Source organism: Coregonus lavaretus (genome assembly GCF_964263955.1).
Source record: "Coregonus lavaretus genome assembly, chromosome: 2".
Classification (NCBI taxonomy): Eukaryota; Metazoa; Chordata; class Actinopteri; order Salmoniformes; family Salmonidae; genus Coregonus; species Coregonus lavaretus.
Genome location: NC_139989.1, coordinates 26,255,549 through 26,279,822, shown reverse-complemented (window position 1 = coordinate 26,279,822; position 24,274 = coordinate 26,255,549). Strand labels below are relative to the sequence as shown.

At 43.4% G+C, this 24,274-nt stretch overlaps 1 protein-coding gene across 1 annotated transcript in view; it reads right to left on the bottom strand.

Moving 5' to 3' along the window:
* The window catches only part of LOC311147635 (cadherin-18-like), a gene marked incomplete at both ends in the record, with an annotated part of 124,889 nt that overhangs the window by 69,666 nt on the left and 30,949 nt on the right, over window positions 1–24,274 (bottom strand). The window contains 2 exon segments of the mRNA XM_084184366.1: window positions 17,618–17,737; window positions 23,242–23,536. Of these exon segments, the coding sequence (XP_084040492.1) occupies window positions 17,618–17,737; window positions 23,242–23,536 (415 nt within the window).

Genomic DNA, 24,274 nt, shown 5'->3' with positions numbered 1-24,274 from the left:
CATTAAGGTTTCGAGCCTGACGTTTGGCAACTCGAACCTTCAGCTCCCTCCACAGATATTCTATGGGATTAAGGTCTGGAGACTGGCTAGGCCACCCCAGGACCTTAATGTGCTTCTTCTTGAGCCACTCCTTTGTTGCCTTGGCCATGTGTTTTGGGTCATTGTCATGCTGGAATACCCATCCACGACCCATTTTCAATGCCCTGGCTGAGGGAAGGAGGTTCTCACCCAAGATTTGATGGTACATGGCCCCGTCCATCGTCCCTTTGATGCGGTGAAGTTGTCCTGTCCCCTTAGCAGAAAAACACCCCCAAGGCATAATGTTTCCACCTCCATGTTTGACGGTGGGGATGGTGTTCTTGGGGTCATAGGCAGCATTCCTCCTCCTCCAAACACGGCAAGTTGAGTTGATGGCAAAGAGCTCGATTTTGGTCTCATCTGACCACAACACTTTCACCCAGTTCTCCTCTGAATCATTCAGATGTTCATTGGCAAACCTCAGACGGGCCTGTATATGTGTTTTCTTGAGCAGGGGGACCTTGTGGGCGGTGCAGGATTTCAGTCCTTCACAGCGTAGTGTGTTACAAATTGTTTTCTTGGTGACTATGGTCCCAGCTGCCTTGAGATCATTGACAAGATCCTCCCGTGTAGTTCTAGGCTGATTCCTCACCGTTCTCATGATCATTGCAACTCCACGAAGTGAGATCTTGCATGGAGCCCCAGGCAGAGGGAGATTGACAGTTCTTTTGTGTTTCTTCCATTTGCGAATAATCACACAAACTGTTGTCACCTTCTCACTAAGCTGCTTGGCGATGGTCTTGTAGCCCATTCCAGCCTTGTGTAGGTCTACAATCTTGTCCCTGACATCCTTGGAGAGCTCTTTGGTCTTGGCCATGGTGGAGAGTTTGGAATCTGATTGATTGATTGCTTCTGTGGATAGGTGTCTTTTATACAGGTAACAAGCTGAGATTAGGAGCACTCCCTTTAAGAGTGTCCTCCTAATATCAGCTCATTACCTGTATAAAAGACACCGGGGAGCCAGAAATCTTTCTGATTGAGAGGGGGTCAAATACTTATTTCTCTCATTAAAATGCAAATCAATTGATAACATTTTTGACATGCGTGTTTCTGGATTTTTTTGTTGTTATTTTGTCTCTCACTGTTCAAATAAACCTACCATTAAAATTATAGACTGATCATGTCTTTGTCAGTGGGCAAACGTAAAAAATCAGGAGGGGATCAAATACTTTTTTCCCTCACTGTTACAATAAGCTAAAAATGAGCGATTTTGCTTGGCATAGATGAATGTGCTCTCTCGTCAGGACACTGTTGTTCAGAGGAGCTAGCCAACAACACATCTAACACAATCACTTCCAACTGAAGCTATAAAGACTGCAAACTATCCGCACTTTTAATTTGACCTGTTTTCTGTTGACATTTCTTCTTATATATTCATAAAAATTATGCCAGCTGATTCATGATTTTGACTGGCTGAGAAAAGCTGCCTGTCTGTCTTGTCCCAACTCCCAAGACGTTCATTAATATGGGACAGCTGGAGATCTAATTTCAATATTGAAACAATGTTGCAAATGTCGGAGAGATAGACAGCAAGGTTTTTACAAATCTCCGCTGTTGAAAACCAAATGCTAGTCTAAAAGAAATGGGAGATAATGTCTTGATGCTTTTTGTAGTGGAGATCAAGTTTATAAATTGCCTGGCTGGGCTGATGAGACAGTGGATTGCACAGTGAGATGGAACAGAGTAAATAGGCATTTCAACGTCATAGCTTTAGCCGGTGGTAACTTGTGGAATAGACACCGGCTGGAATGCGGTTTTAACCAATCAGCATCCAGGATTAGACCCACCCTTTGTATAAGATGGGATAAAGGTCAGCCATTTTGGTCAGGGAGTTGGTCAACCATGGTTTGCCAGTGCTGTGATAAGATATTGTGTAAAATAATGAATTTGAAGAATGTATCGGCACTGTGTTAGCTAGCTAGCCAGACCATTTTAGAGGAATGATTCCATAAATGTATGCTAATATGCCAACAATCCATTCAAACAATGCAGTAAATCCACAGCCATACACTGGCTAAAATCAGTTTCTGATAGGACTTAGACAAGTTATAAATGCAACAAGTAATGATATTGTATATTATAATAGCACTCACAGCTTTCCAAGAAAACTAAAATGTAGACATTTATGGTCTGTTTACATATATTTGAGAGGTTATTTATACAGATAATGTGTATAAAACCCATATAAACTGTATTTGTAATTATATGACAATATTTTTGTCACGGATTCAGCCGAGGCTGCTCCTCCTCCCTGCTCGGGCAGGCTTCGGCGTTCGTCGTCCCCGGAGTACTAGCTGCCACCGATCTATGTCTCGGTGTTTGACTTGTTGTTTCTGATTGTGTACACCTGTTCCCCATTATGTTGTATTGTATTCCCTATTTAACCCTCTGTCGTGCATTGTGTGTTGTGTGTTATTGATTGTGTCATTCGACAGTGTACAGGTCGTTCGTTTTCTCCGTTGTTTTGGAGACTGTGTATTTTACTGGCGTCTTTTATTAAAAGTACGGTTTCCAGTAGCTCCGTGTCCTGCGTATGACTTCACCAACCGCATTTCACTGTCACCGTATTCTGACAGAATAACACACCACCATGGAGTCAGCAGGATCGGTTGGGCCTAGGGGATCACTGGAGGAGCGCATAATCCTCCAAGAGGCCAGGGTCCAGTACCTGGGTACCACCATACATGAAGTGATGGACACTTTGAGGCGATGGGAGAGAGGAGGATTGCCCACACCTCCTCCTACGATGCAACCACCATCAGCCAGACCCATCGGTCCATCTCCGGAGTCCAGTGGGATTCGGCTCTCGCTCCCGAGGGCTTATGATGGCACCACGGCCGGGTGTCAGGGGTTCCTACTCCAGGTTGAACTCTACCTCGCAACCATTCACCCGGCGCCCTCGGGATACGAGAGCGTGTCCGCCCTCATCTCCTGTCTGTCCGGCAAGGCGCTGGAGTGGGCCAACGCCGAGTGGGGTGGGATAGACGCAGCTACGGTCAGCTATGCAGAGTTCACCCACCGCTTCCGGGCTGTATTCGATCATCCTCCAGAGGGTAAAGCGGCGGGTGAGCATATATTCCACCTTAGACAGGAGAGGAGGAGCGCGCAGGAGTTCGCGCTGGACCTCCGGACGCTAGCCGCCAACTCGGGATGGAATGAGAGGGCCCTCATCGACCACTTCAGATGCAGCCTGAGGGAGGACATGCGTCGGGAATTAGCCTGCAGGGACACCAACCTCAGCTTTGACCAACTGGTGGACATGTCGATTTGCCTGGATACCCTGTTGGCTATCCGTGGACGTCCGGATTCGGGGCCGTCCATTCCATCCCCCAGCACTTCCGAGCCGACCCCTATGGAGCTCGGGGGTGCTGGTGCTAGGGAGACTAGTAGGGAGACCAGGAGGGAGGCTGTCCCCTGCACCAACTGTGGCCGCAGAGGACACACTGCTGGTCGGTGCTGGGGAAGGTCTCCTAGGAATCAAGGCAGTGGGCGACGCACTGATGAGTCTTTCCCGGTGAGTAGGCACCCAACTCTCCCAGAGCTCTCTGCTGATCATATGTGCATTAAAGTGGTGTTTCCCGAGGTTTCCCCTCACTCCCAGCATAAGGCGCTAGTCGATTCAGGCGCAGCTGGGAATTTCATTGATCGTCAGTTCACCTATAAGTTAGAGATTCCTATCGTGTCTGTTGATGTGCCCTTCTCCATTCATGCCCTAGATAGCCGCCCGTTGGGGTCTGGGTTGATCAGGGAGGTCACGGCGCCTGTCCGGATGAGAACGCAGGAGGGTCATGAGGAGATAGTACGGTTATATTTGATTGATTCACCAGCGTTTCCCGTGGTGTTGGGGCTTCCCTGGTTAACCGCTCATGACCCCAACATTTCATGGCAGCAGAGAGCTCTCCAGGGATGGTCTGATCAGTGTACTGGGCGGTGTTTAGGCATTTCCGTAGGGGCAACGACGGTGGAAAGCCCGAACCAAGTTCCCGCCTTGCATATTCCACCTGAGTACGCCGATTTGGCTCTCGCCTTCAGTAAGAGGAAGGCGACTCAATTACCACCTCATCGTCAGGGGGATTGTGCGATAGACCTCCAGGTAGGCGCTGCGCTTCCACGTAGTCACGTGTATCCTCTATCTCAGGAGGAGACGGCCGCTATGGAAACCTACGTCACCGAATCTTTGAGACAGGGTTACATACGGCCGTCTACTTCCCCTGCTTCCTCAAGTTTCTTTTTTGTGAAGAAGAAGGATGGGGGTTTACGCCCGTGTATTGATTACCGTGGTCTAAATCAGATCACTATCAAATACAGCTATCCTCTTCCTCTGATTGCTAGCATGACGGAGTCATTACACGGGGCGCGATTCTTCACAAAATTAGATCTCAGGAGCGCGTACAATCTGGTGCGCATTAGGGAGGGAGATGAGTGGAAGACAGCATTTAGTACCACCTCGGGTCACTATGAGTATCTCGTCATGCCATACGGGTTAATGAATGCTCCTTCAGTCTTCCAATCATTTGTGGACAAGATTTTTCGGGACTTGCATGGACAGGGTGTTGTGGTATATATTGATGACATCCTAATATATTCCGCTACACGGGCCGAGCATGTGTTCCTGGTGCGTCGAGTGCTTGGTAGACTGTTGGAACATGACCTGTATGCGAAGGCGGAGAAATGTCTGTTCTTCCAGGAGTCCATCTCCTTCCTGGGACATCGGTTGTCCGCGTCATGGGTAGAGATGGAGGTTGACCGCGTTTCTGCCGTGCGTAATTGGCTGACCCCGACTACGGTAAAGGAAGTGCAGCGCTTCTTGGGTTTTGCCAATTATTACCGGAGGTTTATCCGGGGCTTTGGACAGGTAGCGGCTCCCATTACCTCTCTGCTAAAGGGTGGTCCGGTGCGCCTGCAGTGGTCAGCTGAGGCTGATATGGCGTTTAAACGCTTGAAGGACCTGTTTACCTCGGCTCCGGTGCTGGCGCATCCGGATCCCTCTTTGGCATTCCAGGTGGAGGTGGACGCTTCCGAGGCTGGGATCGGCGCTGTGCTGTCTCAGCGCTCGGGTACGCCACCTAAACTCCGCCCCTGTGCTTTCTATTCTAAGAAGCTCAGTCCGGCGGAGCGCAATTATGACGTGGGGGATAGGGAGCTGCTGGCTGTGGTTCAAGCCCTGAAGGTGTGGAGACATTGGCTTGAGGGGGCTAAACACCCTTTTCTCATTCTGACTGACCATCGTAACCTGGAGTACATCCGGGCAGCGAGGAGGTTGAATCCTCGCCAGGCAAGGTGGTCGATGTTCCTTTCCCGCTTTGTATTTAAGCTCACATATATACCAGGGTCCCAGAACGCTAAGACAGATGCCCTGTCCCGACTATATGACACCGAGGAGAGGTCCATTGAGCCCATTCCCATACTCCCGGAGTCGTGTTTAGTGGCACCGGTGGTGTGGGAGGTGGATGCGGAAATCGAGCGGGCGTTACGTTCCGACCCTACTCCTCCGCAGTGTCCAGAGGGTCGGAGGTACGTGCCGCTCGAGGATCGCGACCAGTTGATATACTGGGCTCACACGTCACCCTCCTCTGGTCATCCACGAGTGCCGATCGCCACCGCAGTGAGGCTCCGGTGTATGCACCAGGAGACCGGGTCTGGCTCTCGACCCGAAACCTGCCCCTTCGCCTGCCCTGCCGGAAGCTGGGTCGGCAGTTTGTGGGGCCCTTTAAAGTCCTGAGGAGATTGAACAAGGTATGTTATAGGTTACAACTGCCCAGGTATTATCGCATTAACCCCTCGTTCCATGTGTCTCTCCTCAGGCCGGTGGTAGCTGGTCCACTCCAGGAGAATGAGGTACGAGAGGCTCCTCCTTCCCCGCTGGACATCGAGGGGGCTCCGGCGTACCCAGTCCGGTCCATCTTGGATTCGAGGCGTCGGACGGGGGGCCTGCAGTATCTCGTGGAGTGGGAGGGGTACAGTCCGGAGGAACGGTGCTGGGTCCCCAGGAGGGACATTCTAGATCCCTCCTTGTTGAGAGACTTCCACCGGAGTCATCCGACTCGCCCTGCTCCGCGTCCTCCTGGCCGTCCCCGAGGCCGGGGTCGGCGCACGACTGGAGCCGCGTGTCAAGGGGGGGGTACTGTCACGGATTCAGCCGAGGCTGCTCCTCCTCCCTGCTCGGGCAGGCTTCGGCGTTCATCGTCCCCGGAGTACTAGCTGCCACCGATCTATGTCTCGGTGTTTGACTTGTTGTGTCTGATTGTGTACACCTGTTCACCATTATGTTGTATTGTATTCCCTATTTAACCCTCTGTCGTGCATTGTGTGTTGTGTGTTATTGTTTGTGTCATTCGACAGTGTACAGGTCGTTCGTTTTCTCCGTTGTTTTGGAGACTGTGTATTTTACTGGCGTCTTTTATTAAAAGTACGGTTTCCTGTAGCTCCGTGTCCTGCGTATGACTTCACCGACCGCATTTCACTGTCGCCGTATTCTGACAATTTTAGGTTGACAATAATTTTATTACCCAATTTCTGATAGATCACATACCTTACTTTTATTTTCCGGCATAAGTAAAATCAGGATTATACCTCCACTGCCATTCATTCCAATTAGACATTCCAATTATAGCTGCCATTTTCACACCACTCTAGAACATTGAGGGTTTATGACATAGCCCCTCTAGTAATTTAATAGGATCTCTATGTTAATTCTATTTTAATGTAGCATCCAGCATTTCAGACAATAGTTATCGTCAAAATGGGGGGTGCTTGGTGACAGGTTTGCACTCATTGGCCTGAAGAGTGAATGGTGGTGATTAGAGGTGACCGTGTAAAATGACACCTGTGTGCTTGTTGAAGGCTAAGAGCATACACATTGCCTTAAGAAAGTATTCATACCCCTTGACTTATTGCATATTTTGTTGTGTTACAGCCTGAATTCAAAATGTATTACATAAGTATTCACACCTTTGGTATCAATTACAGCTGCGAGTCTTTCTGGGTAAGTCTCTAAGAGCTTTCCACACATGGATTGTGCAACATTTTCACATTATAAAAAAAAATAAACATATTCAAGCTCTGTCAAGTTGGTTGTTGATCATTGCTAGACAACAATGTTTAGGTCTTGCCATAGATTTTCAAGTAGATTTAAGTCAAAACTGTAACTTGGCCACTGTCTTCTTGGTAAGCAACTCCAGTGTAGATTTGGCCTTGTGTTTTAGGTTATTGTCCTGCTGAAAGGTGAATTCATCTCCCAGTGTCTAGTGGAAAGCAGACTGAACCAGGTTTTCCTCTAGGATTTTGCCTCCATTACGTTTATTCTTTATACTGAAAAATTCCCCAGTCCTTAACGATTACAAGCATACCCAAAAGATGATGCAGCCATCACTATGCTTGAAAATATGGAGAGTGGTACTCAGTAATGTGTTGTATTGGATTTGCCCCAAACACAACCCTTTGTATTCAGGACAAAAACGTCATTGCTTTGCCAAATATTTTGCTGTATTTCTTTAATGCCAGGATGCATGTTTTGGAAAAAATAAATACATTCTGTACAAGCATCCTCTGTCATTTAGGTTTGTTTTGTGAATCAATCAATTTTATTTTATATAGCCCTTCTTACATCAGCTAATATCTCGAAGTGCTGTACAGAAACCCAGCCTAAAACCCCAAACAGCTAGTAATGCAGGTGTAGAAGCACGGTGGCTAGGAAAAACTCCCTAGAAAGGCAAAACCTAGGAAGAAACCTAGAGAGGAACCAGGCTATGAGGGGTGGCCAGTCCTCTTCTGGCTGTGCCGGGTGGAGATTATAACAGAACCATGCCAAGATGTTCAAAAATGTTCATAAGTGACAAGCATGGTCAAATAATAATCAGGAATAAATCTCAGTTGGCTTTTCATAGCCGATCATTAGAGTTTAAAACAGCAGGTCTGGGACAGGTAGGGGTTCCATAACCGCAGGCAGAACAGTTTAAACTGGAATAGCAGCAAGGCCAGGCGGACTGGGGATAGCAAGGAGTCACCACGGCCGGTAGTCCCGACGTATGGTCCTAGGGCTCAGGTCTCTCAGTTGGCTTTTCATAGCCGATCATTTAGAGTTGAAAACAGCAGGTCTGGGACAGGTAGGGGTTTCGTAGCCGCAGGCAGAACAGTTGAAACTGGAATAGCAGCAAGGCCAGGCGGACTGGGGGCAGCAGGGTGTCATCATGCCCGGTAGTCCTGACGTATGGTCCTAGGGCTCAGGTTCTCAGAGAGAAAGAGAGAACGAGAGAATTAGAGAGAGCATACTTAAATTCACACAGGACACTGGATAAGACAGGAGAAGTACTCCAGGTATAACCAACTAACCCCAGCCCCCCGACACATAAACTACTGCAGCATAAATACTGGAGGCTGAGACAGGAGCGGTCCGGAGACACTGTGGCCCCATCCGAAGAAACCCCCGGACAGGGCCAAACAGGAAGGATATAACCCCACCCACTCCGCCAAAGCACAGCCCCCGCACCACTAGAGGGATATCCCCAACCACCAACTTACAATCCTGAGACAAGGCCGAGTATAGCCCACAGAGGTCTCCACCACAGCACAAACCAAGGGGGGGGGGGGCGCCAACCCAGACAGGAAGATCACGTCAGTAACTCAACCCACTCAAGTGACGCACCCCTCCCAGGGACGGCATGAAAGAGCACCAGCAGGCCAGTGACTCAGCCCCTGCAACAGGGTTAGAGGCAGAGAACCCCAGTGGAGAGGGGAACCGGCCTGGCAGAGACAGCAAGGGCTGTTCGTTGCTCCAGCCTTTCCGTTCACCTTCACACTCCTGGGCCAGACTACACTCAATCATATGACCTACTGAAGAGATAAGTCTTCAGTAAAGACTTAAAGGTTGAGACCGAGTCTGCGTCTCTCACATGGGTAGGCAGACTGTTCCATAAAAATGGAGATCTATAGGAGAAAGCCCTGCCTCCCGCTGTTTGCTTAGAAATTCTAGGGACAATTAGGAGGCCTGCGTCTTGTGACCGTAGCGTACGTATTGGTATGTACGGCAGGACCAACTCGGAAAGATAGGTAGGAGCAAGCCCATGTAACGCTTTATAGGTTAACAGTAAAACCTTGAAATCAGCCCTTGCCTTAACAGGAAGCCAGTGTAGGGAAGCTAGCACTGGAGTAATATGATCAAATTTCTTGGTTCTAGTCAGGATTCTAGCAGCCGTATTTAGCACTAACTGAAGTTTATTTAGTGCTTTATCCGGGTAGCCGGAAAATAGAGCATTGCAGTAGTCTAATCTAGAAGTAACAAATGCATGGATTAATTTTTCTGCATCATTTTTGGACAGAAAATTTCTGATTTTTGCAATGTTACGTAGATGGAAAAAAGCTGTCCTTGAAACAGTCTTGATATGTTCGTCAAAAGAGAGATCAGGGTCAAGAGTAACGCCTAGGTCCTTCACAGTTTTATTTGAGACGACTTTACAACCATCAAGATGAATTGTCAGATTTAACAGAAGATCTCTTTGTTTCTTGGGACCTAGAACAAGCATCTCTGTTTTGTCCGAGTTTAAAAGTAAAAAGTTTTCAGCCATCCACTTCCTTATGTCTGAAACACAGGCTTCTAGCGAGGGCAATTTTGGGGCTTCACCATGCTTCATTGAAATGTACAGCTGTGTGTCATCCGCATAGCAGTGAAAGTTAACATTATGTTTTCGAATAACATCCCCAAGAGGTAAAATATATAGTGAAAACAATAGTGGTCCTAAAACGGAACCTTGAGGAACACCGAAATGTACAGTTGATTTGTCGGAGGACAGACCATTCACAGAGACAAACTGATATCTTTCCGACAGGTAGGATCTAAACCAGGCCAGAACTTGTCCGTGTAGACCAATTTGGGTTTCCAGTCTCTCCAAAAGAATGTGGTGATCGATGGTGTCAAAGGCAGCACTAAGGTCTAGTAGCACGAGGACAGATGCAGAGCCTCGGTCTGACGCCATTAAAAGGTCATTTACCACCTTCACAAGTGCAGTCTCAGTGCTATGATGGGGTCTAAAACCAGACTGAAGCATTTCGTATACATTGTTTGTCTTCAGAAAGGCAGTGAGTTGCTGCGCAACAGCTTTTTCTAAAATTTTTGAGAGGAATGGAAGATTCGATATTGGCCGATAGTTTTTTATATTTTCCGGGTCAAGGTTTGGCTTTTTCAAGAGAGGCTTTATCACTGCCACTTTTAGTGAGTTTGGTACACATCCGGTGGATAGAGAGCTGTTTATTATGTTCAACATAGGAGGGCCAAGCACAGGAAGCAGCTCCTTCAGCAGTTTAGTAGGAATAGGATCCAGTATGCAGCTTGAAGGTTTAGAGGCCATGATTATTTTCATCATTGTGTCAAGAGATATAGTACTAAAACACTTAAGTGTCTCTCCCGATCCCAGGCCCTCGCAGAGCTGTGCAGATCCAGGACAGCTAAGCCCTGGAGGAATACGCAGATTCAAAGAGGAGTCCGTAATTTGCTTTCTAATGGTCATGATCTTTTCCTCAAAGAAGTTCATGAATTTATCACTGCTGAAGTGAAAACCATCCTCTCTTGGGGAATGCTGCTTTTTAGTTAGCTTTGCAACAGTATCAAAAAGAAATTTTGGATTGTTCTTATTTTCCTCGATTAATTTGGAAAAGTAGGATGATCGAGCAGCAGTGAGGGCTCTTCGGTACTGCACGGTACTGTCTTTCCAAGCTAGTCGGAAGACTTCCAGTTTGGTGTGGCGCCATTTCCGTTCCAATTTCCTGGAAGCTTGCTTCAAAGCTCGGGTATTTTCTGTATACCAGGGAGCTAGTTTCTTATGACAAATGTTTTTCGTTTTTAGGGGTGCAACTGCATCTAGGGTATTGTGCAAGGTTAAATTTAGTTCCTCAGTTAAGTGGTTAACTGATTTTTGTCCTCTGACGTCCTTGGGTAGGCAGAAGGGGTCTGGAAGGGCATCAATGAATTTTTGTGTTGTCTGAGAATTTATAGCACGACTTTTGATGCTCCTTGGTTGGGGTCTGAGCAGATTATTTGTTGCGATTGCAAACGTAATAAAATGGTGGTCCGATAGTCCAGGATTTTGTGGAAAAACATTAAGATCTACAACATTTATTCCATGGGACAAAACTAGGTCCAGAGTATGACTGTGGCAGTGAGTAGGTCCAGAGACATGTTGGACAAAACCCACTGAGTCGATAATGGCTCCGAAGGACTTTTGGAGTGGGTCTGTGGACTTCTCCATGTGAATATTAAAATCACCAAAAATTAGAATATGATCTGCTATGACTACAAGGTCTGATAGGAATTCAGGAAACTCAGAGAGGAACGCTGTATATGGCCCAGGAGGCCTGTAAACAGTAGCTATAAAAAGTGATTGAGTAGGCTGCATAGATTTCATGACTAGAAGCTCGAAAGATGAAAACGTCATTTTTTTTTTTGTAAATTGAAATTTGCTATCGTAAATGTTAGCAACACCTCCGCCTTTGCGGGATGCACGGGGAATATGGTCACTAGTGTAACCAGGAGGTGAGGCCTCATTTAACACAGCAAATTCATCAGGCTTAAGCCATGTTTCAGTCAGGCCAATCACATCAAGATTATGATCAGTGATTAGTTCATTGACTATGACTGCCTTTGAAGTGAGGGATCTAACATTAAGTAACCCTATTTTGAGATGTGAGGTATCACGATCTCTTTCAATAATGGCAGGAATGGAGGAGGTCTTTATCCTAATAAGATTGCTAGGGTGGACACCACCATGTTTAGTTTTGCCCAACCTAGGTCGAGGCACAGACACAGTCTCAATGGGTATGGCTGAGCTGACTACACTGACTATGCTATTGGCAGACTCCACTAAGCTGGCAGGTTGGCTAACAGCCTGCTGCCTGGCCTGCACCCTATTTCACTGTGGGGCTAAAGGAGTTAGAGCCCTATCTATGTTGGTAGATAAGAGGAGAGCACCCCTCCAGCTAGGATGGAGTCCGTCACTCCTCAGCAGGTCAGGCTTGATCCTGTTTGTGGGTGAGTCCCAGAAAGAGGGCCAATTATCCACAAATGTTATCTTTTGGGAGGGGCAGAAAACAGTTTTCAACCAGCGATTAAGTGCTGAGACTCTGCTGTAGAGCTCGTCACTTCCCCTAACTGGGAGGGGGCCAGAGACAATTACTCGATGCCGACACATCTTTCTAGCTGATTTACACGCTGAAGCTATGTTGCACTTGGTGACCTCTGACTGTTTCATCCTAACATCGTTGGTGCCGACGTGGATAACAATATCTCTATACTCTCTACACTCGCCAGTTTTAGCTTTAGCCAGCACCATCTTTAGATTAGCCTTAACGTCGGTAGCCCTGCCCCCTGGTAAACAGTGTATGATCGCTGGGTGATTCGTTTTAAGTCTAATACTGCGGGTAATGGAGTCGCCAATGACTAGGGTTTTCAATTTGTCAGAGCTAATGGTGGGAGCCTTCGGCGTCTCAGACCCCGTAACGGGAGGAGTAGAGACTAGAGAAGACTCAGACTCAGACTCCGACTCGCTACATAATGGGGAAAACCGGTTGAAGGTTTCTGTCGGCTGAATGAGCGACACCGGTTGAGCATTCCAACAGTATTTCCCTCCAGAAGCCATGAGAAAGTTGTCCGGCTGCAGGGACTGTGCGGGGGGAGTTATACTAACGTTACTGTCTGTACTTACTGGTGGCACAGACGCTGTTTCTTCCTTTCCTACACTGATAATACTCTTGCCTAACGATTGCGTCTGAAGCTGGGCTTGTAGCACAGCTATTCTCGCCGTAAGGCGAGAATTCTCCTGTATATTATGAGTACAGCGACTGCAATTAAAAGACATCATGTTAATGTTACTACTTAGCTTCGGCTGTTGAAGATGTTGATGAGCCATGTCCAGATAAAGCGTCCGGAGTGAAAAAGTTGAATAAGGGAAAAAAAGTTGCAATGGAAAAACGGAAAATAACGTAAAGTTGGCAGCTAAAACGCACAGGAAAATGACTCTTCTGTCTCGGGATAAACGTCCGGGGTGAAAAAGTTTAACGAAAAAAGATGAGTGAGGACAAAACTAAAAAGTTGGTAAATTTGTTGAACACAGAGATTGATTAAACGTTTATTAAAAGTAAAACGTGAATAGTTTGGCAGGTAGCCAAGTAGCAACAAACAGCAGAGCAGCACGGAGACAATGCGGAAGCGAGACGGAATGCGGTATTGAATGTGTCACTGTCCGTATGTCACCATCCATGAAGTAACTACTATGTTGCTAATCCATCCTCAATTTTCCCCTATCACAGCCATTAAACTCTGTAACTGTTTTAAAGTCACCATCCAAAATGTAATTAATAACTTCACCATGCTCAAAGGGATATTTATTTTTACCCATCTACCAATGGTGCCCTTCTTTGTGAGGCATTGGAAAACCTCCCTGATCTTTGTGGTTGACTCTGTGTTTGAAATCCACTGCTTGACTGAGGGACCTTACAGATAATTGTATGTTTAGGGTACACAGATGACTTAGTCATTAAATAAATCATGTTAAAATATATTTTTGCACATGGTGCAACTTATTATGTGACTTGTTAAGTACATTTATACTACTGAATTTATTTAGGCTTGCCATATAAAAGGAGTTGAATACTTATTGACTAAAGACATTTAAGTTTTTCATATTTAATACATTGTAAAATTCTAGAAAAATCTAATTCTACTTTGACATTATGGGGTATTGTGTGTAGGCTAGTGCACAAAAAATATACATTGAATCAATTTTAAATTCAGGCTGTAACACAACAACATGTGGAAAAAGTAAAAGGGTCTGAATACTGTCTGAATGCACTGTAGGTTGCAGACAGATACATCACCGTGTAGCTCAGTTGGTAGAGCATGGCGTTTGCAACGCCAGGGTTGTGGGTTCGATTCCCACGGGGGGCCAGTATGAAAATGTATGCACTCACTAAATGTAAGTCGCGCTGGATAAGAGCGTCTGCTAAATGACTAAAATGTAAATGAAACAAGCAATTCAGGTCTACTTGAATGAGGCAGGATGAAATCTGGCTGTACCTTTGGCAAATATTAATTGGCAACATAGAAAAATGCATTTTGTGTTAATTTGCTGCCCGATGCTAAGGTGTAATTCCCAGCAGTATAAAAAAAATGTATAATATTCTGATTGCAACAGGAAGTTGACACATACTGTTAATTTCTATGAGATTTACATTTACATTTACGTCATTTAGCAGACGCTCTTATCCAGAGCGACTTACAAATAGGTGCATTCACCTTATAGCCAGTGGGATAACCACTTTACAACGTTTTTTTTTTTTTGGGGGGGGGGGGGGGGGTAGAAGGATTACTTTATCATATCCCAGGTATTCCTTAAAGAGGTGGGGTTTCAAATGTCTCCGGAAGGTGGTGAGTGACTCCGCTGTCCTGGCGTCGTGAGGGAGCTTGTTGTGATCTGATGTTGAGTTTATTAAATTGTAGTTACATAGGCCTACAGCAAGAGCAATATAGATTTAATTAAAACTGTACTTAAAGCCAACATGTATAACGCAGTCATAAAGCATTGCAAGACTTGTCATAAGCACATGCAACCTCCTTATAATGTCTTAGTATCATCTCATAATGATCCTGAGTGTTGCCTATTTATTGGAACATTCTGTCTTGTACTTGGCTGCTTGCTTGCTGTGTTGTTAACTTTTTAGAGTGTATTTTTAGAGTGTATCCCATGAAAAACCTGCACAAACCTCTCAACAACAAAGATGTGAAAGGTAAGATAAATTAACTATACAGTACATTCATTTTGCCCAAAAGCAGTTACTGTTGCTGTTTCGAAAAGTCAATAGATAGGACTCAGTGGATTTCTTTCTCTCTCTCTCTCTCTCTCTCTCTCTCTCTCTCTCTCTCTCTCTCTCTCTCTCTCTCTCTCTCTCTCTCTCTCTCTCTCTCTCTCTCTCTCTCTCTCTCTCTCTCTCTCTCTCTCTCTCTCTCTCTCTCTCTCTCTCTCTCTCTCTCTCTCGCTGCTGCTGCAACACTTTGATGGACTCTTTCTCAGTATATCCCGCAGGTGGTTTTGGGTCGGATTTAAGACAGTCCCTCTAAGAGCTTTCTGTTTAAGTTCCCAGGGCATAACACCATCTAGTATATCTAATTGTACTGTGCCATACATGCCATGGAATACTCTGTGATATCATATCAGGGTTATATCATGGGTTGTAACTGTATCATGTAGTCAAACCAAAAAACAACAACAGTATTATAATATAGGGTTACTTGCATAACCCCGGTTCTATGTGAATATGAGTGAGATGTCTCACTTCGCTCTAGCAGATCACTAACTTGAAGAAAGGATGGGTAGCCATATAATGAACATCTAGTAACTCAAAGTCTGCGTGTTCAAATCTCATCACGGACAACTTTAGCTTTTTAGCTAATTAACAACTTTGCAACTACTTAGCATATTAGCAAACCCTTCCCCTAACCTTAACCCTTTAACCTAACTCTTACCTCTAACCTTAACCCTAACCTTAACCCCTAACCATAAACCCTAGCCTAGCTAACGTTAGCCACCTAGCCACCTAGCTAACATTAACCACAACAAAATGGAATTCGTAACATATCATATGTTTAGAAAATGCATAACATACTGTACGAATTGCAATTCTAACATTTTGTACAAATTGCAATTCATAACAAATTGTACAAATTTAAATTCGTAATGAATCATATGAATTATAATTCGTAACATATCATACGAAATGGATGATAAACATCCACAAATTAATACTAACCACACAAAACATAACATATCATACTAATTATTTAGAGTCTAAGACATTGTGGGAGGGGGGGTGCTAAGCTGACATATGGAATTATTTTAATATGGTCATACTATGGATCATTTAACTATTTGATTTGGAATTTTAGGACCACTTTAGGTATCCCCCCAAAATAAAAATAAAATATTTGATAAAATATTGATTTTGGCCTTTACTAATAAAACCCATAGAAACGCATTGAATAACACATTCATAAATGTAAAAAGGGACAGTCAAAAAATAAATAATATAACCAGGTTTTGAAGTGTCTGTCCTTGTCACGATCGTTTGATGACTCGTGGAACCAAGGCGCATTATGATAAGCGTACATTTTATTTAATGAACTGAACACACAACAAAAACAACAAACGATACGTGAAGTCCTGAGGTTACACAACACAAACCTTTACGGAACAAGATCCCACAATAAACTGGTGCCAACAAGCTGCCTAAGTATGGTCCCCAATGAGAGACAACGAGCTACAGCTGCCTCTGATTGGGAACCACCCTGGCCAACATAGATCTAAACGATCTAGAACAAAAACATAGAAAACTAAACATAGAACCTACACACCCTGGCTCAACATTTAAGAGTCCCCAGAGCCAGGGTGTGACAGTCCTTTTGTGTCTGTCCTTTTATATACACTACCAGTCAAAAGTTTGGACACACCTACTCATTCAAGAGTTTTTCTTTATTTTTACTATGTTGTACATTGTAGAATAATAGTGAAGACATCAAAACAATGAAATAACACATATGGAATCATGTAGTAACCAAACAAGTGTTAAACAAATCAAAATATATTTAATTTTTGAGATTCTTCAAATAGCCACCCTTTGCCTTGATGACAGCTTTGCACACTCTTGGCATTGAGATCTTGCATGGAGCCCCAGACCAAGGGTGATTGACCGTCATCTTGAACTTCTTCCATTTTCTAATAATTGCGCCAACAGTTGTTGCCTTCTCACCAAGCTGCTTGCCTATTGTGCTGTAGCCCATCCCAGCCTTGTGCAGGTCTACAATTTTGTCCCTGATGTCCTTACTCAGCTCTCTGGTCTTGGCCATTGTGGAGAGGTTGGAGTGTGTTTGATTGAGTGTGTGGACAGTTGTCTTTTATACAGGTAACGAGTTCAAACAGGTGCAGTTAATACAGGTAATGCGTGGAGAAAAGGAGGGCTTCTTAAAGAAAAACTAACAGGTCTGTGAGAGCCGGAATTCTTACTGGTTGGTAGGTGATCAAATACTTATGTCATGCAATAAAATGCAAATTAATTACTTAAAAATCATACAATGTGATTTTCTGGATTTTTGTTTTAGATTCCATCTCTCACAGTTGAAGTGTACCTATGATAAAAAATTACAGACCTCTACATGCTTTGTAAGTAGGAAAACCTGCAAAATCGGCAGTGTATCAAATACTTGTTCTCCCCACTGTATGTATGCTACACACCATCCCTACCTTACACAGACACATAACCATTGTGTGTACTTGGACTTTGCCATCCCCATTAAATATTTTATAGAAACATGTAAGGACTGCTAAAACAAAATATGCATTTTTGAAAACAGTGAAACAGTTTTAAACCACTTCATGACCATTTTTCTCTATTCAAGGCTGAGAACAGTAGCTCAGAGAGCGAGCCTCTAATACAAATGGCAAGGACATGCACATTGTCCCATTAGTCAATGTAAGGTGATTTGTACAATAATGTGTCTTACCAGTTTTCGGATCAACAGAGAAATATGGTTGTCCTTGGAGAACACTGTAGACAACTCGGGCACTATTCCCATATGTGGGGTCATCGGCGTCCGTAGCAGTAACTTGATATACCGAAGTACCTGGAAAGAAGAAAAATAATCAAAATTAGGCTTCAAAATTGTTTCGGATACTTTTGTTTTCATGAGTGTATATGTGTCCCCTCATCGTATGCCTTTTTAAAAAATTGATGGTATTAAGGAAATGAATATGTTTGAAATACAATATGTAGCATTATTTATAAACACAGAGAATGGTTACCTTTGGGATTTGTTTATTGATCAAAACCTCAGAGAAATGTAGCTTTTTGTGCAATGTAATCTAAACACAAAGTCATTTTTATTATCAATTGAGTCAAATGCAATCTTTTTAATCACTACCTAGTAGTACATAGTACCGAGTAGTAAACATGACAAATAATTTGTATTTTAATGCAAATCTAAGAAAAATGATCTTCCGCTTTAAGGAATACAATGTAAACAAAATGTAGAGCTTATCAACATGTAGGCTATGATAGGAAGTGTGAGGTATTTATTTCCAAAACAAACTAATTATTATTACACCTATATAAAATGGGTATTTGCATTCAGAAGTTTCAAGTTGTTAAATAAAATATGTTTCCATTAATACTAGCCTACTACAGTACAGTAACTTGCCAACAGAAGGACTATAATAGCTTTTGTGATCCATGTTTTTTCTCTGGTAGTTCAGCCCAGATGGTGGATGATTTTCTCCTCTTACAACCCTGGTCACATATCTCATCTTATTGTTACCCCTGGCTCGTCCCTGCTTACTTTTATTACCTCCCATTAGTTTCAATCCATCTACACTATCTACTGTTGACTTATTGCAGGGACCACAATACATTTAATGCAGTTTTGAGAGCTCAAGTTGGCCGTCTTAAATGGGATTACAACAGACCAGGGTCTTTTTTATTCCTTTTCAGTGAAAATCGGAAGATCAACCCCACACAGCAAAAAGAGACTGTCTGTCCTCACTCTGTCAATTCAGTATTACTACCACATATTTTGTTTCTCAAAGTTTCCCCAAACTCTTCTTTAATGGATGGCAATGTTTGTTTTGGAAACAATTCCGGTTCATGGGGTAGTTTATCGACTGAGTACAGAGTACTTTGAATCTGCCTAGCAGAATACACAACAAGCATTTTACAATTGTATGACTAGAAATTGAATGATGTTTCAGACAACCACCAGTTTGTTTTTGTAGATTACAACATAATATCAAACGTGGTGTGGCAAACTGATCTATATTTGCCTCACCTTAAAACGATTCTATAGCCCGTTGTTGTCCAAAACTGAAATAAGCGTATTATCAAAGTTTTACGAGAGCAGTAAGTGCTGAGGCAATGCTTCCTGAGACAGTCATCAGTCTGAAAGCTTCAGGAAGCATTGCCTCAGCACTTACTGCTCTCGTAAAACTTTGATAATACGCTTATTTCAGTTTTGGACAACAACGGGCTATAGAATCGTTATCCTAGTGCAACAGACAGGTAAAAATTGACATTTTAATACCCTTGTAAAACAACATCTAACATTTTTTTTTTCATCAGTGGAGGTTCCTCAGTGAATTTCATAAAAATACAAATTGTAAAACATTTAAAAAGTTATCATTTTTAGATACAACTATACTAAATATAGTCACATCACCAAATAATTGTCCAAAACACACTGTTTTGCAATCAAGGTCTACTGTAGTCTCAACAGCACTCTGTAGGGAAGCACCATAGTGTAGCCGGAGGACAGCTAGCTTCCATCTTCCTCTGGGTACATTTACTTCAATACAAAACGTAGGAGGCTCATGGTTCTCACCCTCTTCCATAGACTTACACAGTAATTATGACAACTTCTGGAGGACGTCCTCCAACCTATCAGAGCTCTTGCAGCATAAATTGACATGTTGTCCACCCAATCAAAGGTTCAGAGAATGAATCTAGTACTGAAAGCATAAGCTACAGCTAGCTACCACTGCAGTGCATAAAATGTGGTGAGTAGTTGACTCAAAGAGAGAGAAAGACAATAGTTGAACAGTTTTGAACAAATTAATTAATTCAAGAATGAAGGAGAAGCAAGAGAGAGATAGAGAGATTGTCATTTTTTTCACATTCAGTTTCACTTACTTAGCTAGCAAATGCAGCTAGCTAGTTTAGCCTACTCAAACACCCTGCTCAAACAGAGGGATGCTATGTTAACTAGCTGGCTATGACTATCCAACACAACACTGGAACTCTTCCAAGTCAAGGTTAGCTTTTGATTTTACTAATGTATTGTCACCGGGGCCCGCCAGTGTAAGTGCTAAACTGCTTACTGACTGTACACTGTAATGTTACTACATGATTGTAGTGGGTTTACTAACTCGTCAGTTCTATTAGCTATGTTGAATATGATGTTACTTTAGCTAATATGGTGACAACGATGTAGGCTGTGTGTAGCGGTTATGATATGGTTTGGCTTGGAAAGGTTTTTTCGCCTGGTCACATACAGCTGATGTGTTGTGCATTGGAGTCCACAAGCTAAGGGAAAAGGTGAGTGGAATATGAATGACAGTCATCCAATATGCTGTAATAGAAATAAGGCCATGCTCATGAAAATAAACGGCACCGACCGCCACTGGTTTTCATGTAATATGGATTGTTGAAATGTAAAACCACTGCATCGTACACAAAATTACTTTCTCCTTGCCAGGTCCTGTTTGGTAGCATTGATCTGTATTTTATGACAGGTGACAGCACATATAGGGATCCCCATTTCTCACTTGGCAAGGGTTTAGATTAAGGAATGGGTAGAGTATTAAAATGTGTGTTCCATCTTTTATATTGGGGCCTTGAATTCAATTTAACATCTAAACGTTCTAGAACAGAACAAATATAATGTAATAATTACTACCAATGATTGTCACAGTTCCATATTTATTGGATGAAAACACCCTCAGATTTTACATCTATTTAACAACAAGATTCCAGCCAGCTGTGCATAGACAGATACGAAAGAGAGAGAGAGAGAGAGAGAGAGAGAGAGAGACAGAGAGAGACACAGAGAGAGAGAGAGAGAAATGCACACCTCCTGATGTCCATTTAAAAATGTTCAAGCAGGAGTGTCTATCAGAGACCAAAATCGAGTAGACAAGTAGAAAATGTATTCATTCCCCTTCCATCTGATTCTCAAAAATGTGATTTCTGCAGTTCAATTCTGAGAAGTGAAATGGTAACATTGGAATACCCTGGCACGTGCCCAGCTAATCAATTTAGACAGGAAAAAAGGAACATCACAGGCAATTAGCCGCCACACTTCCAGACAGCCCCTTCCTGGGCTGGAGAGCATTAGTATTGACAAACGCAGGAGGATTAGTGCCGTGGAGTGTGAGGACAGTTGATTGTTACAGCCGATTTGACACTAGCAGGCGGAAGATGAATGGCTTTAATGGACACAAGCAAAAGGAGGGGGCGGGAGGGTGCGAAAAATGGTTATTATTTTCCCCTTTGTGGTCCTTGATTCTTCCCCTCGGATCATCAATGTTGATTGAATCTACATGTTGTATGGATTAGCTACCTGGCCGGTTGGCGTTGTTGAAGTTTTTCCAGGAAACAACAGAAACTTTTCAGACCAGTGGATTTTCCTCAAAAGAGTCAAATAATAAAACATCTAAGCAACACAATACATGCAACACGGAAGCTCTTAAACCAGTAGCCAATTAAATTAACATGGCGGTTTGTTAACCCATCAGAGTCTAAGCCCTGTCTGGTTTTCAACTGGTACCGGGGGACCTTCAGACGAGTCTTGTGAGGTCTGTGGGCATCCTAGAGCAAAACAACTGACATGTACATGTTCGCGAGAGTCTCACCTTTGCACATAGGGGTCATAATAGCATCATGTAGCCCAAACGGTTCGGACGCTACAGACAGAAGTTGGCAGATCGGCTGGACCGACTTCAGACGAGTCGCCTGATAGTGTAGAGGTCGTAGAGCAACACGGAGAACACCATCATGTTCGTGAGAGTCTCATCTTTCCATAGATGAGACTTTAGGCCAAACCATTCGAACGCTACAGACAATTTCTAGCAAATGCGGAAATGCGACAAAGGCGGATGCTGTGGATTGAGACGCATGCAATGCAAAACAACGGATATCTCTAGCTTAAACGGACTGATTTTTATGGAATTTTTATTTATTATGCAAATTCAATTCCAGCGGGGGCACCGACATTGACCTTAGGGGGTTTTAATGAGCCAGCAAAACATTCATCCAATACTTAGCTAGTGACATGCCAATTTCTACAGCAACTACATCAAACATTCCTGTCAGCTTTTATCGTCTAGCAAACATTTCCATTGAGGTTACTAAACTACTATTGTCCAGTGTGTAACAGGGCCTCATAGAGGATTAAAACATGCATGCAGGGGCTTTGTAGACAGATTTTTACCGTCACAGCTCTAAGGCATGCATGTTTGCTCATAAAAATGCAAGAAGGCATCAAGGGGCATATTGACTGTTTATGTAAAAGGCCCTTACAAGTCTCCTGGAGTTTACTGAGGTTAATATATTTTGGACAGTCCCCAGGTCTACACTGAGCAAACTGGCAAAGCTGTTCAAGTCCATTGCAACGCAACGAAGACAGCGGCCCTATTCGCTAGACCACCCCAGGCCACCACTTTGTCATTTTTCAAAACACCTAAGAAGCTCAAAAAGATTAACCAATGGGGGAATTTGGACATGTGGACAGAGAGGAGGAAACTGGTTCAAAGAACACAAAAAGTGGCATTGATAGATCAATCATTGAAAATGACACCAACTTTCACAAATCTATCCAAGAGTCCAAAAACATGATTATCAGCACAATTTTTTTTGTTGAGCCATTTGGTTTCCAGGCAGGGAGAAATTAATTGGACTGAGAAAACCACCGCTTTTGTTTGTCACAAGCTAAAAACTGAACGGTAGAATTAAAAAAGACTAACAAAGATGCTGCCACAAGATGCTGGGCATATCAGGAGCAAGTCCTCAGAGGAGGCGAGTGGAGGCTTTCTCTCCTTGATGTGGAGGCTTCCAGAGGCTTGCAGTCTCGGCAGTCAGAGAGAGGGATGGAGGGAGAGATGACGGGGAGCACTATTGAGTGCTTCATAAAGACCTTCCCTTCCCCATCCAGGGGAACCGTCAGAGAGAGAGAGTAAGAGCGAGAGTTGGAAAATATAAACAAAAAAGAGAAAGAGGAAGGAGGGAAGACTCCACTGGCATGTGAAAATATGAAAATGGAAATGAAACAAGATGAACCAACTGAGAGGAAAGGGAAGGTATAACACAGAGCATTTTGCAGGTTTTTATAATCCTGTTGTTGTACATGAATACATACGTGCCAGACGTTTAAGATTCTGTTGAATTCTGAATAAAACATAAATAGTTTAAATAATAACAAGTTGTGAATTTAAACTTAATTCTTAGATATGTTATGGGTAAAATACATTCCTAGATAAAGGATACACACCTATAAAGCCAAAATGGCCGCCAACTCTTATCTAGTAAATACAAATTCAAGTAAACTTATTGGAAGCAGGTAACAAATTACTGGGCTGTCCTTACCCACTCCAGACATCTCAGGCACAGCAGCTACAAAAGGACCATCTGGAAATTTGGGGGCGTTATCATTGATGTCCTGGACTTTGATTATGAATTCTGACTTCGGTTCCAGGGGCTTTTCAGTGTTGCGGTCAAAGGCTTGTGCGTGGAGGACGTAGTGTGCTTTCCTCTCCCGGTCCAGGCTCTCCGTTGCATGAATATCTCCAGTCACCTCGTTGATGATGAATATACTCCCAGCGCCTTCCCCGCTCAGAATGTACCTTACGGAGCCGTCCCCTTTGTCTGAGTTGGAATGAAGCTGTAAGAGAAACCAGAGACAAAATATCAGAGCTCTACTTTAAATGTATTGCATAACCAGCATTATTGTATAAGTTACCCTCTAAAGTTATAGCAAGTTTAAAACTGAAATATTGAATAAGTGCTAAATCTCAGTCCAAAATATTAGAAAATGTGGAGATATTCTGTAGAGAAGCATAGGAAGCATAGTCTATTAGTTGTAAGTAGGCTGCTGGTATGCTAACACATAGACAAACCTGCGAGTCTTCAATGTAACATATTCCAAATGTCATATTCAAAGCTTTAGCCTGGGATTTATAAACGTGAAGCATCTAAAACTGCAGCCTTTTTTGAGATTCAAGTTTTTGGGGTTAGTGAAATCCTTATAAACTCTTTAAAGACGAAAGCACTTGAAGGAATCGTAAATAATGATGAGTGAGAAAGTTACAGAAACAACAAATATCATACCCCCAAGACCTCTCACCATTGCAATAACATGGGAGGTTAGCATTTATTTTTGGGGGGTATGATATTTGTGCGTCTGTAACTTTCTCACTCATCATTATTAACGATTCATTCAAGATTATCCATAATCACAGTAGCATCCACATTAATGTATAAGTGTTTAGAAACATATTATATCCTTATTTACAATAAAAGTGACTCCAAAATACAATGTTTACCATTAATTTCTATTGGGCACAAAATAATCTGAAACACAACCAAAACCAACAGCAAATGCATCCAACAAATGTGTAGA